The following is a 22,463-nucleotide window of genomic DNA, read 5'->3' as shown; positions in this document are numbered from 1 at the left end:
CTTTGCCATTTTATTGCGCGTCTGAGACAAAGAGCAATCTGTGTAACCAATGAATAAAAGGCTCTGCGAGAAAGGTCAGCCATGGATTCCCAGAAATCAAACATCATCTGAAGCACAAGAGTGAAGTTTGTCTGAGGCATTTCCTCTGCAATGCACTGAGCCTTTCACAACTTTCAGTCCTGAACAAAGCGGTCGCCCTAAGAAGCTTCGGATCAGCATCGTGACAGCAAGAGGTGAGCAGCCTAATTAACACAAGAGGTGCGCAGCCTTATCAAGGCAGGAGCGAGCACCTCTATCAAGGCAGGAGGTGCGCGGGCTCTCGCACTGCGGCGCAGCTGCGCCCTCTCCCGGTTCCCCCGTTGCGGCGGATGGTGACACGCGCTGCGGGCGGAATTCACCGGAAATAACCGCTGCGGGCGGTTTGAACAGCGAACGGGCTCAGGCCAGCTTCGAGCTTCGTCCCGCTGAGGGACAGAAACGGCAGCGCAGCCGCAGCCGCAGCCCCAATCCCAACCCCAGCCCCAACCCCGCAGTTCCCGGCTCCGCACCGCCCCCGGGCCCCGTTATCTCAGGGCAGGCGCCGCCCCGCCGCTGCGCCGAGTGAGAGCGGCTCAGCCCCGCCCCGCCCGCTTCTCCTACGGCGGCCGCGCGGGCCCAGGCGCCGCAGCGATGGCCGAGTCGGATGGAAGCAGCGATTCCTTCTCCCCGCGGAGTTCCGGCTCTGTCCGCAGCCGCCTCTCGCTACCGTCCGCCTCTCGCAACGGCTCGCAGCGCAGGCAGCGGCGGCTCTCGGGAAGCCTCGGCCGCCCGCCCGCCTCCGAGAAAGGAGACGAGGAGGACGAAGAGGAAGAGGAGGACGAGGACGACGGAGAGGAGCCGGAGAGCGAGAGGCCGCGGCCGCCGGAGAGCTCCGAAGGCGGCGGCGATGAGCGCAGCAGGAGGATGATCCGCAACCAGTACCGAGAGCTCATCTGCAGCGTGCAGCGTGAGGCGGGGCCGGGGGATGTGAGCTGTGAGCTGTAAGCCAGGCCGGCAGGTGCTTCCGCCCCTCTGCTCCCTGCTGGGACGGCTCACCTGGAGCGCTGCGTCCGGATGGGCTGCGCTCAGTGCGGGAGGGACGCGGAGCTGTTGGAGCGCAATGCAGAGCAGGGGCGCAGAAGTGAGCAGAGGGGTGGAACCCCTGCCTGCGAGGACAGGCTGAGCTGGGGCTGTGCGCTGTGGGGAAGGTCACAACAACACCAGGCAACCCTCCAGGGGGAGGAGTGGCTGGAGAGCCGCCTGATGGAAAAGGGACCTTGGTGTACTGATGGACAGTCGGCTGAATGTGAGCCAGCGGTGTGCCCAGGTGGCCAGGAAGGCCAACGGCATCCTGGCTTGGATCAGGAATGGAGTGGTGAGCAGGACTAGGGAAGTCGTCGGCACTGGTGAAGCCTCACCTCGAGTGCTGTGTTCAGTTTTGGGCACCTCAGTACAGAAAGGACATGGAGGTGCTGGAACCGGTCCAAAGAAGGGCAAGAAGGGCTTGGAGAATATGGCCTATGAGGAGAGACTGAAGGAACTGGGGCTGTTCAGTCTGGGGAAAAGAAGGCTGAGGGGAGACATTATTGCTCTCTTCCAATATATGAAAGGTGCTTACAATGAGAGTGGGGTTGGTCTCTTATCACTGGTAACAAGATGAGGGGAAATGGCCTCAGGTTGCACCAGGGTAAGTTTAGGTTGGATATCAGGAAAAACTTCATTACAGAAGGGTTGTTAAGCACTGGAATGGGCTGCCCAGGGAGGTGGTTGAGTCACCATCCCTGGATGTGTTTAAAAACCATTTGGATGTGGTGCTCAAGGATGTGATTTAGCGGAGGGTTGTTAGACATAGGGTAGTATGGTTAGGTCGTGGTTGGACTTGATGATCTTTAAGATCTTTTCCAACCTGAGCGATTCCATGATTTAGACTGGCTATAATGAAGAAGATATTTATGATAAGGGTGTTGAGGCACTGTATGGGCTGCCCAGGGAGCACTCAGAATGAGGGGATGGGGCTGTGGGTGTCCCTGTGCACTGCATAGGGTTGGACCAGATGGCCTTTAAGGTGCCCTGCCAGCTGAAGAGATTCTATGAGCAGCTCTCCAGATAATTGCCTGTGTTTTTGCTTCTTCCACAGAGGTTTGCACTGTGGTGTTTTTCTTAGTAAGGCATTACAACTGTGGTTTAGTAAGCAGTGCCAAACTTAACAAGGTCTAGTGCTTATTGTTTTCTGCAGGCTGAATGTGTAGAGCTGTTATAAAAGAATACAGCATGATTTATGGATGGGTCAGTCTGTGCTTAAGAAAGAAAAACAACAGTGCTGTCTATGCCAGTGCACTGAGCGTGTTCCTAAAAGAATGGCAGTAACTGAGAACTGCACACCTGAAAGCCTTGTTAAATCGTATGGATACTTTATATGTAAGTAGCTGTGTTTGACCTGGTGACATTCAGAAATCACCAAGCATGTATTTTTTTGCCTTTGTTTTTTATCCCTTTGTTTCCTGAAGTCCTTAGTTGAAATGGATAAGGTGAGCGACACAAAGCCCAGCAGTATTTAGTGGCTGCTTTGGCACAGATATGGGTGTTTAGCTGCAGCTAAGAGGAACCTGGGTTCTATCAGTTTTGAACTTTGCAGTAAAACTCATGGAGTGTGTGTAATAAACAGAACTTCAGTAAGATGTGATGTGTGAACAGGACAGTTTTGATTAAGGTGTGTGTATATATGTATTGATACTTCTATATTTACATAATTTAGGATTTCATTTGTGTCCTTTCCTCTAGAAAATCGTGAGGATATGCTGAGTTCCAAAAGCAACAGGCTGACAGAAGCTTTGGAGGAAGCCAATCAACTATTCAGTGGAGGTAACAAATTCTGTAGTCCTTGTCAGAGGTGATGGATTAACAGTCAAGCGTGAGATGATACTTTAATAAACAAAGAAGGGCAAGAATGAAGCTGACGCCTAAGTACTTTATCAGAAATATTAAAACATAATGTTAAGTTAAAGAGGAATTGTTTGAATAAGGTGTTTTGAGAAGAAAATCTAATTACAATAATGTTTCTTTGCGCTTAGAAATACTTTGTGCTTTATCTTGAATATGTAGGACAGAAGTAGTACCCAAAAGATATAATTGTAGATGGGTTTGTTTCACTTGGAGGGGAAAAAAACCTCAAATGTAGAATGAAATGCATTTTTCATTGTTGCAAGGTGACCTGTTCATTATCTGTGCTTGCCCTTGTTCAGCCATCCTCTCCTTTTCCCTTTTCTAATGGAAATGTATTATGTAAGTAATTGCCTTAGAGGTCATTGCAATAAAATGGTTTACAAAGCTCCATGCTGAGGATCCCCTGTATGCTAAACTTGGTTTTTGACAACTGTGTATTGCTAACGTACAGTCTTTTTCTTCTGTCATAGTTTCCCGCGCACGAGAAGCTGCACTGGATGCCCAATTTCTTGTCTTGGCATCAAATCTAGGAAAGGAGAAAGCCAATGAGTTGCGCTCAGAGATCACAACGTTTGATTCACTACTATTTGCAGAAGATTTAGTAAGTTCCAGACTTAGGTTTTGTCCTATTTTTTTAATAGAACCATAAAAGAAAAGCCTGAGATTGTCAGGTGGCACCTGCAAGTTCTGATGGGACATAACTGTTTTCCTCTGCATTTCCTTGATTAACATTCTGGTTCGTTTTGATAATTGCTTTAAACAGTGGATTCAGCACTTCCAATTTGTGTAGGTGAGAATCTTAACTCTCAAGTGTAGGTCCCTCTCCTCATTGTTGTACTGCTGCTGCTTTATCACAGTTTAGTCAGTGCATGCTTTAGGGTAGTCTTAAACACTTTCTTTGATAGACAGCGTTCTCTTGTTTCACACTAAGCAGTTTCTTTATCTAGTCTGCTGCTTTATGTGTTGAGAATGGAGTTCTCAAGGTTCCATGTGCGTTATTCAAATGTTTCTAGAGATGTCAGTTTATCTGTTTTTGCAGTGGCCAGATGGAAGAGTGGCTTCACGATACCACTGAAGCAGACTCTTTTCCCCTCCATAGTTTTCAGTTCTTTATTAAAGCTGTTTCCTGGGGAAGGATTGGGGGATGCAAGGTTGGGCCAAATAAGCTGTTGTATGATATTTGAAATAATAGGCTTCCTGGAGGTATGTGGTGTTCAAAAACTGTGAGATCTAGTGCAAAATGCATTCCTTCTTTATAAGTAATTTAAAAACTGTTAATGATTGGTTTTATTTACCCATAGTTACCTTTTTCATTGCATTACTAATGCTGTGTAGTGATTACTGGAAACAAAAACACTGTGTAAGTGGAGATCTACCATGTTGGTTCTTTACAGAAATCAGTGAGTCTTTTATCAGTGCAGCTATTGAAATAGTGGGGCTCATAATCACTATTAGCTGAAAGCTTGGCTTAAGCTTATGGGGAGTTGCTGCTGCAGGAGTCAACTCTTGCTCTTGATTTCATTGACTAGATAAGCACTGCACTCCATTTTTGTTCCACTAATAATTAGAGGGCAGAAACTCATGTGACCTTTGTCTAGGAGTGATGATAATCTAAGCAGTGAAAAACATAAGAGGCTGTGTGTATGTAATGTAAGGCTGTGTCTTACATTACAAATGACAATGTCTGCTGTCATTTGTAATGTAAGAAACAGAAGTTTGTTGAAGGGAGAAAAATGCAAGTCTTTGGATCTAGTGAAGCGTTTGGAAATGCTAGATTGATTCATATTTGGAAGCTTAAGATCCCTTGAAATTAAATTTAAATTTAGGCTCCATTTTCTTGCAGTTCATCCCATGTTTTTTCCATACAGTGGTTTGGAGGACTACAGCTCATTCATTTCTATATGAAATTGATTCACCGCAAAACTCTAATTTTGGATTTTGTCATCTAACGTAGATGAAAATGTCTGATGTTAAATCCTCTGTTTGGATACAGCATGACTTGCCTGTATAAGTTGCAAGTCTGTGCTTTTTCTATGTTGATGGTACCTTCAGGAAAATCAAGTTTCTTTTGCTATACTGTGACATTAAATAGTAATTTAGTAGGACAGACACTAATACAGTTTTTCACTACTGGTCTGGTTACTAATCTTTGTTGATGGGAATTCTCATTGCAGTTTTCTTTTTCCTTTTGTAGCTGACATTCATGGGTATAAATCGCACAGAAACAGAGGGAAACGATAGCGATTCTGAGAACATGTCAGGTGGCTATTTACCTAGTAATGCCTGGTATAAGCTGGGAGAAGAAGCAGAAAAGTACTTCAGGAGAGCACCTTCTTTTCATTACATGTAAGTTTATTGCAGCACAAGCTAACAACCCTAAGTGGTGTTAATTCTGATTAATTACCTTTGGTGCCTCGGGCTTGAGTAGAATTTAATCTCAAATCAGCCCTTTAATGGGGTCTAAGAGAGAGGCAGCCAGGCTCCACCCCTTCTGGTCACACAGCTGAATTGCCTTCACCTGTGCTCCCAGGGCTGACCGGTCCTTTCCCCAGGTGCTCAATCAGTGGGTCAGGCTGTGATTCAGCAGTTCCCATACACATATATACGTTCTTTTTATTCTGCCTAGGTTGGGGTCTTTCAAGTCTGAACCTCCGATGCCCAGGCAACGGATTGAGAGGCAGAGAAAGGCTCCAGGAGGGGAAGGAAAACGGGCAATGCCTGCTCAGGTTTGTGCTCTGCTGTCTTTATTAATGACTTGTTACAACAGAATAATTTCAAGTGATGTATAAATCTTTCTGTTATTGTTTTGTAACTCTTACCTGTATAGCACTAAAAGATTCAGACTTTACTATTATGCCTCCTAATTTGTTTTGTGTGGACTACAGCATTTCATTAACTGAGTGGAATGAAGTAGGATTTATGGACTGCTTGTTTATTTTCATTTTCCCTGCTAGTTTCTAGTTTTTGTCCAAGATTCACTTCCAAGAACAGTCTTTCAAAACATTGTCTAAGAAATATCTACAGTGAGTGGCTGACAGATATTCCAAAATCGTAAAAAGACCAGTGGAGCTTGTATGGCATTACTGCTTATGAAGAGGTGTCAAATGCCCAGTTATACCCACAGAACTGTGTCAAAATACAGCAGAGAATGGTGTTGTGTTGTTTTTTTTTTTTTTTCTCAGTTTTCAGAGAGAAGGATGTTAATAAATGTTTTATGAAGTGTGAGAATTTCCAGCTTACTGTGATTTTGCAGACCTTATAGTGTATTTATGAAACGTTTTTCTTAGATTCTTTAGTGTCTTTGTAAGATATTGGTACTCTTCAAAGAGGAAGGAGGTTGAATTGATTGAATTAAGAAAGAAAAGTAAAGAAAATGATCAGTATTCTGTTTGCCAACCAATTCATTTGCGTGGTTGGCCATATTCCAGACTGAAATGCCTGGGACAGTAATCATCCAAAGAGACTAAGAGAAGTTTAAATGAACTTATTTGTTCTGACTCTGACAGGAGAGGCTGAAAACACATCAACTGAAAGTTTACTGCTTATACTGTACAATGGGAATTCGTTCCTAAATCACTTTGTAAGTTTTCAGATGCTTGCATGAGCATCTGTAGCTGTATGTGTGATATAGAGAAAATGCTGTCTGTTACATAATGAGTTCACAAAGGGTCAATTTCATATTCTTGTCTTATAACAGTTAAAAAAAATGGAGGAGTCTCATCAGGAAGCTACAGCGAAAGAAGTGGAAAGGATCTTGAGATTGTTACAGACTCATTTTAAAAATGATCGTAAGTATGACTCAATTTAGCTTTTATAGCATCAATTTGAGACTGAGTACTGTTCCACAGTTTAGAGCTGTTAGACTACAGAAGCAAAATGAGGTGGAGTTGATATGTAGAAATGTTTATTCTGAAGGTCGTGTACTATGTATTATTTATGAAATCTGATCAGTTGAGGCTTCATTTTAGTCTAAGAAAGGTTGAGGTTGAAGGGGACCCGTAGAGGTCATCTGGTCCAAGCCCCTTGCTGATGTAAAGCCACCTGGAGCTGGTGTCCAGGACCACATCCAGCTCTTGAAACAGGTTCCACAACCTGCTTGATGGCAAAGTCAGTTTAAACTATGTCTTTATTTTTAAGAGAGAAATCAAATAGCGGTGTACCTAAAAATTGGTCTGTACACACATGTGTATACGTGGGCCAAAAGGTGGAATGAAATATTCTCTGGAAACTTCTTTATGTGTGCATAGGGTTGTGAAGTCAGCATTATAGCTAAGTCACTATAGGCATTGACTTAGTTTTTAGAGTGAGTAGTGCTGTTAACTTGTGTTTGTGTATTAGTTCTGTGGGTATCACCTGTTTGGTTTTTTGTTTTTTTTTTTTTTTAACTAAACCATTTTGACATTGCCAGCTGGTACTCCTATTTTCTTCTTTGATCTTGTGGTTGATCCGAACTCCTTTGCACGCACTGTGGAAAACATCTTCCATGTGTCCTTCATAGTAAGGGTAAGGCAAGACACTTGAGATCTTACTTGAGATGCTGGAATTACATGGAAATCTTGATTTGTTGTTTTTGTTTTGTGTGATATTGAAATAATAGGATTTAAATACAGGAATTCCTGATTAGGCTTCCATAAACACTCTATGATATTTTGGGAATGGAATAAAAAAGAAAATAGACTATTTTTGTACTGATATTTCTTGCTATTGCAGCCAGTTTCACAATGTTTGCTGTTAATCTTTTCAAAAAAGAGTTCAAGCATTCGTATGTTAGTATTAAAGAATTATTACACGTCAATACTTACTGCATTCTCCTTTGTAAGCACGGTAATTAAATATATTCCTACTTCTTGCGATTTAGAATTATTAATGTATGTTTATGATGATGTAATGTTGTAGTAGTGACTATTTATACATATCACTGCATTACAACATCTGAAATCTTCAATCCTACTATGTTTTTAGGATGGTTTAGCAAGATTAAGGCTGGATGATGACAAATTGCCAGTAATAGGTATGTAAGTCTAGCTTTAAAAAACTGTTTTTATTGTTGTAACATTGAAAAGTAGCTATATCTTAATATGTTCACAAAGCTTTACAGACGTGTAGCTGAAAGAGCAGGAATTTTGGGGTAAGCAGTGAATGTAACTGAGATATGAAGAGATTTATAAGACTTATTGAAGTTTGAGACTCTTTAAATGTAGAAATATGGAAAACCTGTTATGGTGACTTGTGCAAATAACTAGTAATAAAAGGTTATTCTGTTACCTCTGAAGTGATATTTTGCTTGATATGTATGTGCATACTGCTATGTTTTGAGGAAAATATTTATTTTCCTTCATTTATCCAAGATAAGAAGTGCAGCTGTGTTAAAACAGTTGGAAAGGAAATGGTATGAATGGGGTCTCCAGTTCTCATTCTCACAGGGTATTGATGGGATTAAAACTTGGTGAGATGTGATAAAAACACCAGACCCTTCTGGGAATCTGAAAGAAGTTAGTTTTTAAATTTTAAAGAGGTAAAACCAGAGAAATTTCCTAGGCAACATATAGTACAGGCTAGTGTTAGAGAGGAATTTAGTGGAGTACATGTTAGTGATATTGATCTTTGTGAAGCTTTTGTGTTCATGAAAGACACTGTAAAGATAATGAAAATACTATATTTTGAACAGAGCCTGTACAGAATGTTGAAGAAAGAAATGATGACCACAGTGCTCAAGCACGGAACCAAGTTATCATTTCCCTGAGCCATGAAGAATGGAGGGTATAATACTTGATAACTTTGATTCATTTATTTTCCCTGAAGTTTAAGAATACCTCTGAGAGCTGTGTTTTTACGTACTCCAATGAAGATGAGTGTTCATATATTAATATTACTATTACTGTTTCATTTATTACTGCATTTAATTTCATGGATTCAAGAACAACCACAAATCTGAATGTTTTTAACCCCCAAGAAAATGGAGAAGTGGGATGGCAGTTCCGTCTTTAACCCATGAAGCCCTGCCAGTTTAAGTGCTTTTGACTTTAATGACTTGTTTTTACTACTTTCTGAGGACTGCATAATCACACAATCTATTATTTCCCCTTATATATGATATTTGCTGACATTTTTCCTCACTGTTCTCTATTTTATATAAAAAGTTTCTTACCAGATAAAATTTTCTCCTCAGAATGTTCAGAATAGGCATTCAAAATAGTGCTTTAATATGAGAAACTTCATTTCACACCTGGTGATAACTGCAGTTGTACTTAAATAGTTCAGCCCTGTATCTTACGTACTTTTCTGTCATTTCTAACTAGGAAATTGTAGAAACATATGAAATAACAGAACCTATGATCAGCCCTCCTGATAGCTTTGAAGATGAAATGGAGACAGCTTAATTGTTCAGGTAAGTTCTAGAACTGAAAGATGGATACTTAGAACTGAAAGATGGATACTTAGAACTGAAAGATGGATACTTAGAACTGAAAGATGGATACTTAGAACTGAAAGATGGATACTTAGAACTGAAAGATGGATACTTAGAACTGAAAGATGGATACTTAGAACTGAAAGATGGATACTTAGAACTGAAAGATGGATACTTAGAACTGAAAGATGGATACTTAGAACTGAAAGATGGATACTTAGAACTGAAAGATGGATACTTAGAACTGAAAGATGGATACTTAGAACTGAAAGATGGATACTTAGAACTGAAAGATGGATACTTAGAACTGAAAGATGGATACTTAGAACTGAAAGATGGATACTTAGAACTGAAAGATGGATACTTAGAACTGAAAGATGGATACTTAGAACTGAAAGATGGATACTTAGAACTGAAAGATGGATACTTAGAACTGAAAGATACAGTGTGTGAGGTCTTTATGCATGTGGAGGAATTGTAGGGAAATGTGATGTGTAGAAGCACTACAAGCTGAGTAATTGTGCAACATCCTGGCTTCTTATATTCTTGATCTCTTCCTGGGTCGTCTAGTTTCTATATGGTAATTAACTGACAAGATCATATGTGATGGTAGTATACTTGTGGAATGTTATATTGAATTACATTCCTGAAATGTTATGCTGTGAAGAATCGCATTGTAGTTTCTGTAGTGTTTCTTCTAACATACTGACAGCAGAGCTGGCTAAGAGTAGTCTGAGAAGGGCTTAGCCTGTCTGATTCCCTTCCAAATCCTTTAAACAATAGCACTGAACTACTGTATTATCTCTATAGTAAGTTCTGTATCTTAATACTTCTTTTTTTCCCCTCTAGGTGCCTTAAAGAAAGATACTTCAAAATGTATTCTTCAATTAAGATTTTATCTTAATATTGTATATATTGTAATATTAAATTTATTTTTATTCAAACATTGGGGTACTTTAAGCTGATTGCGGTGATAAAACGCGCTCAGGGACTGGCGGTAGCGCTGAGGCGGGTGGGGCGGCGCTCCGGACGGGGCCGGGCCGCCATGCGCCGCGCCGTGGTGGAGTACCGCGGCTGGAAGGAGGGCTACCGCTGCGGCTACTGCGCGTCGGCGCAGGGGAAAGTCTCCGCCGGTGAGCGGGGGGATGCGGGACGGGGCCGGTGCCGGGAGCCGCGACGCTGTGAGAGCGCGGCCGCCCTCACTAAAGATGGAGGAGCTCGGCGGTCTGTGTGGGGAAGCGCGGTAAAGATGGCGGGGTTGGTCCTTCCGGTGGGCTCCGCCCGCGCCGTGCCCGCAGCAAAGATGGCGGGAGCAGCCGCTTCCGGGCGGCGCGGAGCGCGGTGCGAGGCGGCGGGCGGCGGGGAGCTGCTCTGAGCCGGGGAACATGGCGGCGGCCGGCAGCTCGCCGACGATCGTCGAGTACTTCGGGGGAGAGGACGGGTACCGCTGCGGCTACTGCAAGAACGAGAGCGGCAACCTCTCCCACGGTGCGGGCCGGGCCGGGCGGGGAGCGGGCCGGGCTCTGAGGGGGCCGCGGGAAGGGAGGGCCGTCTCTGTGGCTCCGTGCTCTGCCTGGGGCACGAGTGCACCGACAGGGTCGCGTCCAGCTCTTACTTGCTGGTAGTAACGCTCAGACTCACTAATGCTCGGCTCCTGACCCAAAAGTCACCCAAACGTGTAAGGTGCTGCTGTTTGGTAGCTGCCTGCAGAAGTTACAGGTTGTTGTGCTCTTCGAGTAACTGAGGTGAGCCTGCTTGTTTAGGCATGGCTGTGTTTAAGAAGGCTAAAACCTCGTGTTTCCCAGGTGACTTTCTCAGAGAGAGGCAGCTTATCCTCTCGGCAAGGCTGGGAGCTTAAAGCGTTTCTGTTTGGGCAGCCCAGGGAGAGCACAGTCCCAGCCCCAGGGGAAGGAATGGGAAGAGAGGAAAACTTGCTGTCTTTTAGTCACTGATGAGATTCACATATGGTCATGTCCTTGAGAGACATCTGTTGGTGTCATGTTAGCTGTGTCGTTTTATGTAACTTCTGTAGAACTTGTGACATCTTAATGTGTTAAAGTGTAGTTGTTGCCAATCAAGCGTGTTACTGTTTCTTTCAGGTATGTGGGCACATTCAATGACGGTTCAAGATTACCAGGACCTCATAGATAGAGGATGGCGAAGGTAAATATAAAATAACATCACCAGCTTAGATTCATTCTTCTTTTGTTCTCCTTTTCTAATAGAATCCCTTGACCACAGAAAATGCTACTTTTCCTTTTCGATCTCTTTTAGGGGTATGTGGATGATAGGTATTTTCTTGTCAGTACTGGAGTTTGTGCCTGCAGAATAAGGAGCAGAAATGAAAGAGTATGTGTGCAAGGGGAGTGTAGTGGAAATGCAAAGTCACAGCTTGAAGCAGTGATTGAGCACCTGGTGGAAGGCAGGGCCAACCCAGGGGAGCTCAGGTGCATGCAATGTACCTGAGTGACTGGAAGGGCTGGAGCCAGGATCCACCCCTTCCCGGACCTCATTTAAGGGTTAGCAGTGGAGGTGAGGGGATCTTGCTGGAGAACCCTGCCTAACTGAGGTCTTCCAAGAGTAAGTGGTCTCCTTTGTTTCTGTGTCTGTGGGTGCTGTGTTTGAGCATATCCTCGTTTGCTGCAGCCTAGGACTTGGCTACTCTGTGCTATCATTGCTGCACTTTCCATTCTGTGACAGTGTTACAGGCAGTTCTTGTCACATTGCTTGTAGTTACTTCTTGGGAATAAGTGTGGATGTTCAGGTGGGAATGTGCTGGAGAATCGAAGGTATTGTTCTGATACATAAAAAGCACGCTAGATGCAACATGCTTTTCTTAGTTGTGCTCTCTGGTGAACTTTCATTAATTAAAATCTATTTATTCTAGATGGATAATATGTTAATATAATGGTAAGAAGCTATGGAGCTTCCCTTTCAGCTTTTGCTACTATTTGTGTAAGATTTTGTTGCTACTTAAGAATGTTGGTTAACATTAATATTGTAAGATAAACGATGATGAAAAATGGTATTTTTTATTATTTTTAGAAGTGGAAAATATGTCTACAAACCTATCATGAATCAAACATGTTGTCCTCAATACACAATAAGGTAAGAGAGTTGGCTTATAGTACTGTAAGTGATGTGACCATTTCAAGTGTGTGCAACCATTATGTTTATTGGCTTAAACACACAGGACTTAAGTTCATCTACTTTTCATTATACCAAGTATATTCCATTGAGTTTGTGCCCAGGCACATTGGTAACTCTGTGATGTAGTCATTGGCTTTGTAATGTTTTTCTGTATGCAGTCTGTACCCTTCCCTTTTGTTTTGCACTGCAGTCCAAGGCAAGAGTTCAGTGACTGCTGTTTTGTTTGATGGTGCAGGTGAACCTATCTCTCCTAAACTGCTTTAGTAGCCCAAATAAAAGAGGCTGTCAATTGAATAGTTGATTCTAGATATGCTTTTCTGCCACTAGTGGTTAGATTCAATATTGTGTCTATAGATAACTAAGTTAAAAACTTCTAGTGTGTTGTCCTCCTAGGGAGAACTTTTCTTTCTGTAGTGCTTCAGATCACAGTGATATACTTTTGTGATTATTGAATGTGTGTGTATTGCTATAATAATGATATCATGGAGAAAAGGAGAGCATAATATTATCAAATCAAGAGTGTTGATAAACTATTTGGCCACTTATTACTTCATAAATGTCCTTGTATTTTGAAGAAATATATGAAGCATTCATAACTCTTTTTTAAGATGCCAGGCACTCCGTTTTCAGACCTCCAAATCTCACAAGAAAGTTCTTAAGAAAATGTTGAAATTCATTTCTAAAGGAGATGTTTCAAAAGCAGTGAGTGAAGGTAAGAAACTCCTAGATTTGGAAAAAGCAAGGCTGATGTTTGAAATGAGGATCAAGTTGCTGACTGAATGATTGAATGGCATCAGTGTGATTTGTTGTTTTTTTTCTGCATGCAGTCCCCTTTGTAAAGGCCTGACTAGGTTATGTCTTTACAGTATTTTGAATCAAGGACACAATGCAGTGCAGAGAACAAATTGTGGCAGCTGCCTTGCTCCACTGAAGGATATTTCATTGCTTTTTGCATATACCAGTGTATTTTCAGTTTTATGTCTAGACACAAGCTTGCTTTGTAGCTGATGCTGTAGAGAATCAGACTGTTATTAACTACCATAAAAGTGATAATCCAGAGATGACCGAGCAGGACAGTGAAAAATAATAAGAAACAAGAAGGGTTTTTCTTCCAGGTGACCGAGGGGTGACGCACTTTGCTTATCCAACACCAAAACCAGCTACTTTCAGTTGTGGTGGAACCTGCTGTGTCAGTTCTGAGACCTAATTTCCCTCTTCTAACAGGACTTGTAGTGTGAAATTAGTGGAGACTTCCCAATTTTGTTGGAAAAAAATAAATATCTTATTTATAAGATGATGCTAGTAAGACTGGCAAAAAAGCTTTCTGTTTTCCAACTATTCCAGATGCATCTGTTGGAAGAACAGTTGCAAAATTGGAAATAAGTTGATCTCGATGTTAACAGTGCAGGGTGTGAGTTGTGGTTACACAGAAATAAATCAACTCATGCAATTCTTAATTGTTTACAGAAGAGCCTATGGATTCCCATATAGAGGATGCAGTCTCGTGTGGTTTTGTACATAGAAGTGAATCTCATGTCAGTGAGGCTGAACTGACTCCCTTAAATGAGGATCACACAGACAGAGTGGAGAACAAAGATGAGGACAAAGGAGAAACAGAAGAAGAGGTGAATGTGAAGAAGGCAGAGTTGGCTTCTCTTCAGATACGTGGAGATAAAGATGCAGCAGTCCCTGGAGAACCATCACCTTCTACTAAAACTGTTCATGCACCACCAAAGCCAGGTAGTTACATTTCTGGTAGTAATTGGAACATGTTTTCATTACTTGCAGGTTTTTAAAATCCTTCTTTTTTTTAATCTTGCTTATCTTCCAATTCAGGAAATTGTTGTTTCTTGTTCTGTATACCTTTGCCTATTTATGAAATTATACCATGTGTATTGATAGATGCTGCATGTTACTTGTTTTTGTAGTTTTTCCTGGATGTTGCATTGATTTCCATCGTGCTCAGCTTTCCAGTGTAGTTACTGAATATACCTATGTACAACTGACAGTTTTGATGTTTGAAAGCTGTGTAGATTGTGGTCATAAATGTCAAGGTGATTGAATGTCATCAGACATTGGGATCTATTTCCAGTTTGGAATACTTTTTTGTGCAGAAAGACATACAATCCAGTTTTCCCTTTCTCCTATGGGGATGCTGTTACCTCAGGTTTAGGTACCTTGAGGTGTGTTTGTGCTGCAAGAGTGCTAGCTGTGGGCTCAGGTTAAGGCTTAACCGTTGTTTCCTTGTGCAGCAGTGAGAAACCAGTTGGAGATCTAATAAGAGAAAGTATTGTTTTTACACTTCTTTGTATCTGTAGGCTGTCTTGTTATGCAAAGTGTACACCCCAAGATTATACTGCACTAATAACTGGCTTAAGGCTGTATTATGTTTTCATAGCCTGTTAGCTGCAGACCTGACTGGCACTAGAAGTACACCCAGTCTAATGATGTGTGCTTTAAGGAAATTACATTGCTTTCCTGGGGGGGAGGGAAGAAAAGTACAGATACTGTTCTTCTGTTTCCTAGTTGAGATTTTTCCATCAGTTTGGGAGCTTGCCTTGTTCTAGATTTCCAGATAACTGGCTTAGAAAAGCAATGTCACAAGCAGATATGAGACTATAAAATTGTAATATTTCTACCTTTTTCTTACTGTGAACTTAGAGTTATATTTCTGTAAGGAAGTATGGTAAGTGTGTGTACTAAGTAAGGCAACCTTGAACCTTGATCATCTTAACTGTTGACACCAAATGTCACAGCTGGTATCCTGTGTGCCATGGCCCTGTTTGTTGCACTTGCAGAGAAGTTCTTGAGGCTCATTGGATAAAAAGAAAATGCTGGGAAGTTGTATGGCAACTGCTGAGTCATGGTCTGAACCACTGATTGAGCACCTGGGAAAGGACCTGGTCAGCCCTGGGAGCACAGGTGAAGGCAGTTCAGCTGTGTGACCAGAAGGGATGGAGCCTGGCTGCACCTCTTTTAAACCCCATTCTTAAACTGCCACTGGAGGAGGATCTTTGGAGATCTCTCCTCTGTTTGGAGTCTTTCCTGCAAGCCTAGATCTTCAAAGATGGATGAGCACCTTTACTTTTCCTTTGAAATACCATCTTATCTGTGCTGGTCCCTTTGCTGTTACACTCCTGTATTGCCCTTCTGACTGACAGAAGTTTTGCTGCTGGGGCATTCATGCAGAGTGCTGTGGATGGCCACTCTTACAGCTTCTTGTGTGCCCTGTTCTTGTGGGATGTGCTAAGAGGCAGGTGGGTTATTGTCAGCGTAAGTCATCTGAGTAACAGCCTGAGTAGGAGAAGGAAGTGGATGCACCTTATAAATGCTTTGTGGGCCAAGGGTTGCAGGTGAGGCAGCCTCATCTTGCAGGTCACGTTTTCAATTTTGCACGGTTTCCAAAATGATTCAGAGACATTGAGGGTATTTTCTGGATTGCAGTTGCATGTGGAATAGCAAGCATGGTTGAAATCCTGGTGAGAACTGGATGCTTCGTGGTTTCTACATAGGTTGGGCTGTCATACTAATTCCTAATTTTCACATATTGTATATTGTGGTGTTAACGAGAGCATCACTTCTGTTTTCAAAAGACTTTGCCTCCTCCTGTGGGTTGGCTACTTTCAAGGCTGACACTTCAAAAGAATGTGAACAATCACTCATACTCCAAGAGCATCAGGTTTTCAGCAGCAATTTTGCACCTGAACAAAAAGGAAAGCTTGGGCAGAAAACCAGCAGTGCAGCACAGAACTAATGCAAGTTCCTAGAAAGCTTGCCTGGAATCTTCAAGATTGTATTTTAGTTTGACCACGTGGCTGTGCTGTGCAAATTTCCAAGCTCCTCTTGTTTTTAAAATAATCAGCTTTGCATGTAAACTTCATTTTGGAAACAAACGATGTAGAAATGGACAGCAGATGGCAGGCTTGGGTAACGAGAGCTGATTTGGAGGGGGTTGAAAAACAGTCTTCAGTTATGTTAATAACACCGAGTCACTCTGCAAATGCAGGTAAGGGGAGTTTGAAACGTTGTTTTCACTGGGTGTTTCAGAAAAAGAGGGTTAATCTTATAGAGGAGAAATATTCGTTAAAAGAAGAAATTCATCAGAAGTTGTTTTTTTTTTTTTTGTTTCAAGTAGGTGATGTCCCAGGTCAAATTTAGTTCAAAATTTTCCAGATAGAGAGATGTTTAGTTTTCATCTTGGAAAATGTAGACTTATTCTGTAATAAGATTGTTTAATTGTATTTTTATTCTTTTATAAACAGGTCACTGTCCTATAGGAAAAAATGGGCTGTTTCTGCACAGTTTCAGATGGGAAAGGTTTGCTTATGTCTGCATGCACATCCATTGTTTTAAAAAGTTTTTCTAGCTAACTTATAGCTTATGGAAGATATGAGACAAGAAACAGAGCCCAAGGCAGATGAAGTGCTGTAACATTCTTTAGATTTATCATGAGTATTTTAAATAAACTCATCTACTGACTTGTTTATCCCTGGTCAGATCGCATAACATCTGTAATGGTCTCAGGATATTTGTCCTTTTCTGGTGAATATTTTTGTCTGAATGAGACAAATATCCAAAGACAGTAGGACAGAGGTAAGGATACTCAGTTGTGCAATCTGCTTGTTCAGCTGTAGGAAGTCTGAGGGGGTGCAGAAGTGGTATTAGCTTCATTTCTGAAATGCTCTCAGCACTTCAGCTTTCATGGAGCCCCCATGGAACAACCAGACTGGGTGAGCTCTGAGGAGCTTACACCAGCATTGTACTTATGAACTGTTTTCAAGAGTTTTCCATGGCTCTCATAGAGAAAGTCTTTAAATGAGAACCAGTAACATTGGTAAAAATGTAACCTGTAGGTTGCAGAAAGTGCTTATGTGTTAGGGTCCTGCTGTTTGTGATAGTTCAGGTGTTATTCTTTGTTGTTCTTCCTGATTTATATGTCCATATCCAAAACAGAATCTTGATGTTGTGCACTTGAGACAGTGGTACTGTGAAAGTCTTATGGATCCTGTAAGTTCTGAGCAGTTCTCACTGCACTTTTGGTAATGGTAGCTATATATTTTGAGATAACCATCCCTTTCCTAAGTCTCCTTGTGGCATTTACAAATCATAGAATGGCCTGGGTTGAAAAGGACCGCAATGCTCATCTGGCTTCAACCCCCTGCTATGTGCAGGGTCACCAACCAACAGACCAGGCAGCCCAGAGCCACATCCAGCCTGGCCTTGAATGCCTGCAGGGATGGGGCATCCACAGCCTCCTTGGGCAACCTGTTCCAGTGCCTCACCACCCTCTGGGTGAAAAACTTCCTCCTAATATCCAACCTAAACCTCCTCTTTCTCAGTTTAAAACCATTCTCTCTTGTCCTATCACTATCCACCCTTGTAAACAGCCATTCCCCCTCCTGTTTATACACTCCCTTCAAGTACTGGAAGGCCACAAGGAGGTCAAGCTTTTCCAAGCTAAATCATGATTCTCCATGAGCTGAACTGTTGGCTTGATGCAACCAAACGCAGTGAGCTTTGCCCTAGAAAGCGGTTAGCAGGATATTAACAAATAATTTTTATTGGCTTAGGAGTAAAATCTGCTTCCCTTAGTCCAGTTGCTATTCCTTTTATCTTGTTCTCATAAAACTGTTATCTCTGGTTTCTAACTTATGCTGTACCTCTAACTAGAGCTTGTGCTTGGGATTTAATTAAAATAATTAATGTACATCTTGGGAAAAAGACAGGTCACCATTCTTTTCTTTAACCATCTTCATTGCAAAATGCACCAGGAAAAACAAAACTGATAAAGTAGTGTTTTAACCTTCAAATAAAATACTGCTTTTTCAGTATATTAGTATGAACCAAAACAGATATACCCAGGGTGAGTGAAGTCATCACATTCTGTATGGTTTGTGCATTAGGAAGAATAGTTTATAGCTTTACTGATGCTTGAAAATTGGTTCCAGTAGGAAGTATTTTGACAATTTCTGTGGTGTATTGGTAACAATAGATGAAGCTGTGACTCTGAAGGCTGCAGTTCTATGCAGGTGAAGTGAACCTAAGCACACTGTGAGCCTTTCACCTTTTACCATTTCCAGTCTGCAGAAGGATGCAAGTGCTTGCCCTTATCCACGGGAAGGTTTGAAGTGGGTAGAGGACAAAAGGAAAGTATCATTTTTGGCCACAAAGTTACTGGTGAGGAAGAAGGAAAGCTCTAACCATATTTTTCCTAGACCTCCTGGAAGAATTGATTTCCACATAGTTTGCAGCCCTCCTACAGAGTGAAGTGGGATAAGGCATAGTTAAGTCTGCATTTGGATTATTCTTCATTTCTCATAAATATTAGCTGGGTTGGAAATATCTTGTCTTAATGCTTCAAATGAAAGCATCTCACCATTCTGGGTACGTTCCCACTAAGTCTTTCAATAGTTGCCAGTGTGTCCTTTGCAAATATATGGATTTCAGGAGCAAGCTAATAGCGTCAAATACTGCTTCAGCAGTTTGTCATAATATTTGTTACAGTTTTTGTTCTGTGCAAGATAAATGATTCTGTGCTTCCCTCTGTGGGCCTAGTTTGTTCCATTATTCCTCTCCTTTTGAAATCGTTAGTATTATGGATTATTTTTGGCCTCCAGCTCATTTACCACTGTATGTAAAATAAATAAAAACACAGAACGAGAGTCAGTTTTATAGGAATTAACTGGATTAAGTGGCTGCTAATACAGTTCTGAGTGCAGCTTTCCCTCTGTATGGAACTTTCTACAGCAGCTGCAAGTATCAGGCAGGTATTCCCTGAAAATTCATGAATTCTTCCACCACTGTTTCCAGCAATGCAGCAGCTTCATACGGCTTTAACACAGCTTCTGGAATGAAGTCTGATAGTCACTTACTTCTCTGCTTCCTGGAGTGGCTGGTAATGGTGTGTAAAAGTGAAAGAACTGAGTGTTAGGGGAAAAAATCTTGTTTTTGTAAACTTGTAGAAATCTGGATTTATGCATTTAAAATCAGTATCAATTAAAATTGTGAGATGTGGGGGAAAAATTGCGGTTGGGAATGGGTTATTTATTTGGTGACTGTCCTTTCAGCACATTTTGTGGGTAGAATGGACCACGGGCATCTTTTTCTCCTTGATTTAAGTGGAGTATTAATTTTATAGTGCTTGTGTTTTTAATGCAGTAGAATAATTCTTTATGAATTTGACAGTGAGGTTTTGTGGTTGTGGTTTGGTTTTGTGCTTTTTTGCTGTCAGTGTTTCAAGCTGATCCTGGTGCTGTTTGGATACGAGGCAGCATAATATCGTGTGCTAAACAGGAGCTTTTTGTTGCTCGATGAGAGGGATTTAAGGACAGACTTAAGAGGAATTCTACTTGTACTACTTTTAAAATATATTCCTGACTCTGGATTAGAAAGCTGCAGAGGAAAAAATCATTGCAACTTCCCTTGACACAGGGTATTATCACAAGCTGTAACGTGGAGGACCGTGTTATGTTCAGACCATGGTCTGCAATTACTGGTAGTTTTAACCATTGCTTTTCAGTCATCGTGTGAGGGCTACTTGTGGCTTGCACAATGTGGTGTTTAATTCTTTGCCTGTTTCCTTACAGGCAAAGGGGCTGATCTGAGCAAGCCACCGTGTCGAAAAGCGAAGGACATACGGAAAGAAAGAAAACTGCAGAAACTCCTTCAGAATCAGAGGTGCACCCTTGAAGGCTCTCCACTTCAAGCAGAACATCAAGCTTTACTCTTGCAAAACTCGAAGTCTACAGCAAACCAACCAAAAAGCATTGAAGACTTCATTTTTGTCCCTTTACCTGATGATGCACCGCACAAATTGGAGGTAATGGGTCATTCACTGCTGTTGGAGGCAAATTACAGAAAAGTCTTGGTTTTTGGAACTCTGCAAATGCTTAGGTGTTTAGTTTCTGTGGCTTTATTAACTGGCTGCAGTTTAAATCTTAGAATTTATGTGGTACGTGATGATATTTTTGGTACAGCTGAGCTTTGTGTAACCACAAGGGGGTAATCTTGCACTTGCAGTCAGTTGTAGAAGAGAGCAGTGCAGTGAACGAAACACTTGTAAATTGATTTCATACTGAGTGACTTGAAAATGAAAGACTTTGAATTAACTGAGTGTTGAACGATGAGAGACATTCAATATTTAGTTTTGCAGCATATAAGTAGTTAAATTATCTATGCTACTGAATCTTGGCTAGAAAGCAGTAACTGTTGATAAAACTAAACAGATGAGAAGATAGCTCTTTTATAAATGTCTGTGGTATGTGTTGATGTCTTTAGAAACTGTAAAAGTTATGGTCGAAACCAGCATAATATATTGGTTGCAATTAAATCTATTTTTGCTATAGAAGTAGTTACCTGGAAGGCTTTTGGACATGCTGACACTGGTTAATTGTAAACACATTTTTTTTTTTTTCTCTGGAAGCTGGAAAGCTTTCTGAATATGTACATTTTCCTTTAGCTACTAATGGTACTAGAAATTGAATTTGAATTGTATTTCTGGTACTTATTTGAAATGGTGGTGACTTAAAAAATGCACCCTCAATAACTGACAAGAAACCATGGGACTGATCTATAATTGCTAACTCTTCCAGGTTTATGATAAGTTAACTCACAAATGTAATGATCCTGTCTGAATGTTTTCATTAAGATGATGCTGAGAGAATTTAAAGGAGAATGATTATAGAAGTTTTTTCCTCAGATTGTTCCTTGCTATTGTTGACAAATTTTTCTTTGTAGATTAGAGCCAGTGGTATCTGTGAGAATGACCGTAGTGAAAATTCACCATTCATCATGTAATAGCATTCCTTTGGTCAGGAAGCAATCACTTTTACTAAGAACAGTTTAATTTATGGATTCTTAAAATTTATTTTCTTGTATGTAAGGGTGGTGGTAGGAAGGACACAATTTCCTACCTAAATTAATTAGTAATTGAATAGGGGAACATTGTTTCCTCTTCCTCCTTTAATATGAAAAATACCTGGAAATCTTCCTAGAACCATTGCAATGCAAATGTGGTCTTTATCCAAAGAGGACAGATATGAGTCTTTCAAATGCATGAATCCTTCAAGTATTTTTCTGCATGATGAGAAAACACAGGAACAGAAGATTTGAAGATGTATCAAAAATCTCTTTAAAATGTCAATCTGCTTACCATTTGTGGAGCTTAGTTCCTGAAAACCACTTACGTGGTTCTTCTATAGACATTTCAGTTTGTTCATCACTTGAAAACCTTGTATTTACTCTGAATTACATACAAAAGCCTTCAATAATGTGAAGTGAGAAGAATTGAAAGGCTATTGTCTAACATTAATTAAGTGGTAGGGTTCTTTTTCAGGAAGTGAAAAATTCTCTCTGTTGTGATGCCTGTATATGTTATAAATGTGTAATTATTGCATGGTACTGTAATAATAAATGTTTAACTTCTTCTGAAGGTGAGGGTGGTGAGATCATCTCCGCCAAGTTCACAGTTCAAAGCCACATTTCAGGAGTCTTACCAGGTCTATAAACGTTACCAGATGGTTATTCACAAGGACCCACCTGATAAACCAACTATAAATCAGGTCAGAAGGCCAAATGAATTCTATGCAAAGCTCAGCTTCCCCTCCATTTCATGCGTCTTGCATAGACTCTAGAAGAAACAACTGTGGATTTTATATCTACCTTACACTCAGGAGTATGTAAAATACTGTATCAAGTACAATCAACATTCTGAAAGTGCAAACCTTTATCTTTTTTTTTTTTGAGTGCTATGAATATTTGGTCTTAATCGCAGACAGAAAAGTTTAGAGTTAGATGGCTATGCTATTGAATAAGAGATGAAAGAGATGAGGCTTTGGAGGTAAAATGTCATGGACCATATACACATAAATCTCCCAGGAACTGAAAATGGCTGGATGCTTGCCCTGATAAGTAGTCTCATTGGTTTTGGTTTGAATGCATCCAT

At 41.2% G+C, this 22,463-nt stretch overlaps 2 protein-coding genes across 5 annotated transcripts in view; both read left to right on the top strand.

Moving 5' to 3' along the window:
* The first annotated feature begins 600 nt into the window (after positions 1 to 600).
* Positions 601 to 10,314, top strand: NSMCE4A (NSE4A component of SMC5/6 complex). Its single transcript, XM_010714884.4, has 11 exons — positions 601 to 985; positions 2,800 to 2,880; positions 3,432 to 3,562; positions 5,156 to 5,307; positions 5,588 to 5,687; positions 6,659 to 6,749; positions 7,370 to 7,464; positions 7,924 to 7,972; positions 8,630 to 8,721; positions 9,261 to 9,349; positions 10,220 to 10,314. The coding sequence occupies exons 1-10, from the start codon at positions 670 to 672 to the stop codon at positions 9,339 to 9,341; spliced, it is 1,188 nt and encodes a 395-aa protein (XP_010713186.2). The 5' UTR covers positions 601 to 669; the 3' UTR covers positions 9,342 to 9,349; positions 10,220 to 10,314.
* Positions 10,315 to 10,350: 36 nt separating this feature from the next.
* ATE1 (arginyltransferase 1) overlaps positions 10,351 to 22,463 on the top strand; it is a 69,447-nt gene continuing 57,334 nt past the window's right edge. Inside the window, exons 1-7 of one of the 4 annotated variants that reach the window (XM_085229465.1) lie at positions 10,351 to 10,503; positions 11,470 to 11,533; positions 12,416 to 12,478; positions 13,129 to 13,232; positions 13,988 to 14,260; positions 20,107 to 20,339; positions 21,952 to 22,080. In XM_085229465.1, the coding sequence (XP_085085591.1) occupies positions 10,416 to 10,503; positions 11,470 to 11,533; positions 12,416 to 12,478; positions 13,129 to 13,232; positions 13,988 to 14,260; positions 20,107 to 20,339; positions 21,952 to 22,080 (954 nt within the window). In that variant the 5' untranslated portion in view covers positions 10,351 to 10,415. Of the gene's footprint in view, positions 10,504 to 10,613; positions 10,859 to 11,469; positions 11,534 to 12,415; positions 12,479 to 13,128; positions 13,233 to 13,987; positions 14,261 to 20,106; positions 20,340 to 21,951; positions 22,081 to 22,463 lie in introns of those variants that run through there. The other 3 variants (XM_085229463.1, XM_085229466.1, XM_085229464.1) reach the window with 3 other exon arrangements.

Source organism: Meleagris gallopavo, chromosome 8 (assembly GCF_905368555.1).
Source record: "Meleagris gallopavo chromosome 8, MGAL_WU_HG_1.1, whole genome shotgun sequence".
Classification (NCBI taxonomy): Eukaryota; Metazoa; Chordata; class Aves; order Galliformes; family Phasianidae; genus Meleagris; species Meleagris gallopavo.
The sequence above is the reverse complement of the archived record's forward strand: the minus strand, read 5'-3'. Positions and strand labels throughout refer to the sequence as shown.

Bases quoted from the DNA above. Each gene is read 5' to 3' on its own strand.
- NSMCE4A (XM_010714884.4), top strand. From the start codon at position 670: ATGGCCGAGTCGGATGGAAGCAGCGATTCCTTCTCCCCGCGGAGTTCC. The intron at 5,308-5,587 runs GTAAGTTTATTG...TATTCTGCCTAG, and splicing joins GCACCTTCTTTTCATTACAT to GTTGGGGTCTTTCAAGTCTG. The intron at 8,722-9,260 runs GTATAATACTTG...ATTTCTAACTAG, and splicing joins TGAGCCATGAAGAATGGAGG to GAAATTGTAGAAACATATGA.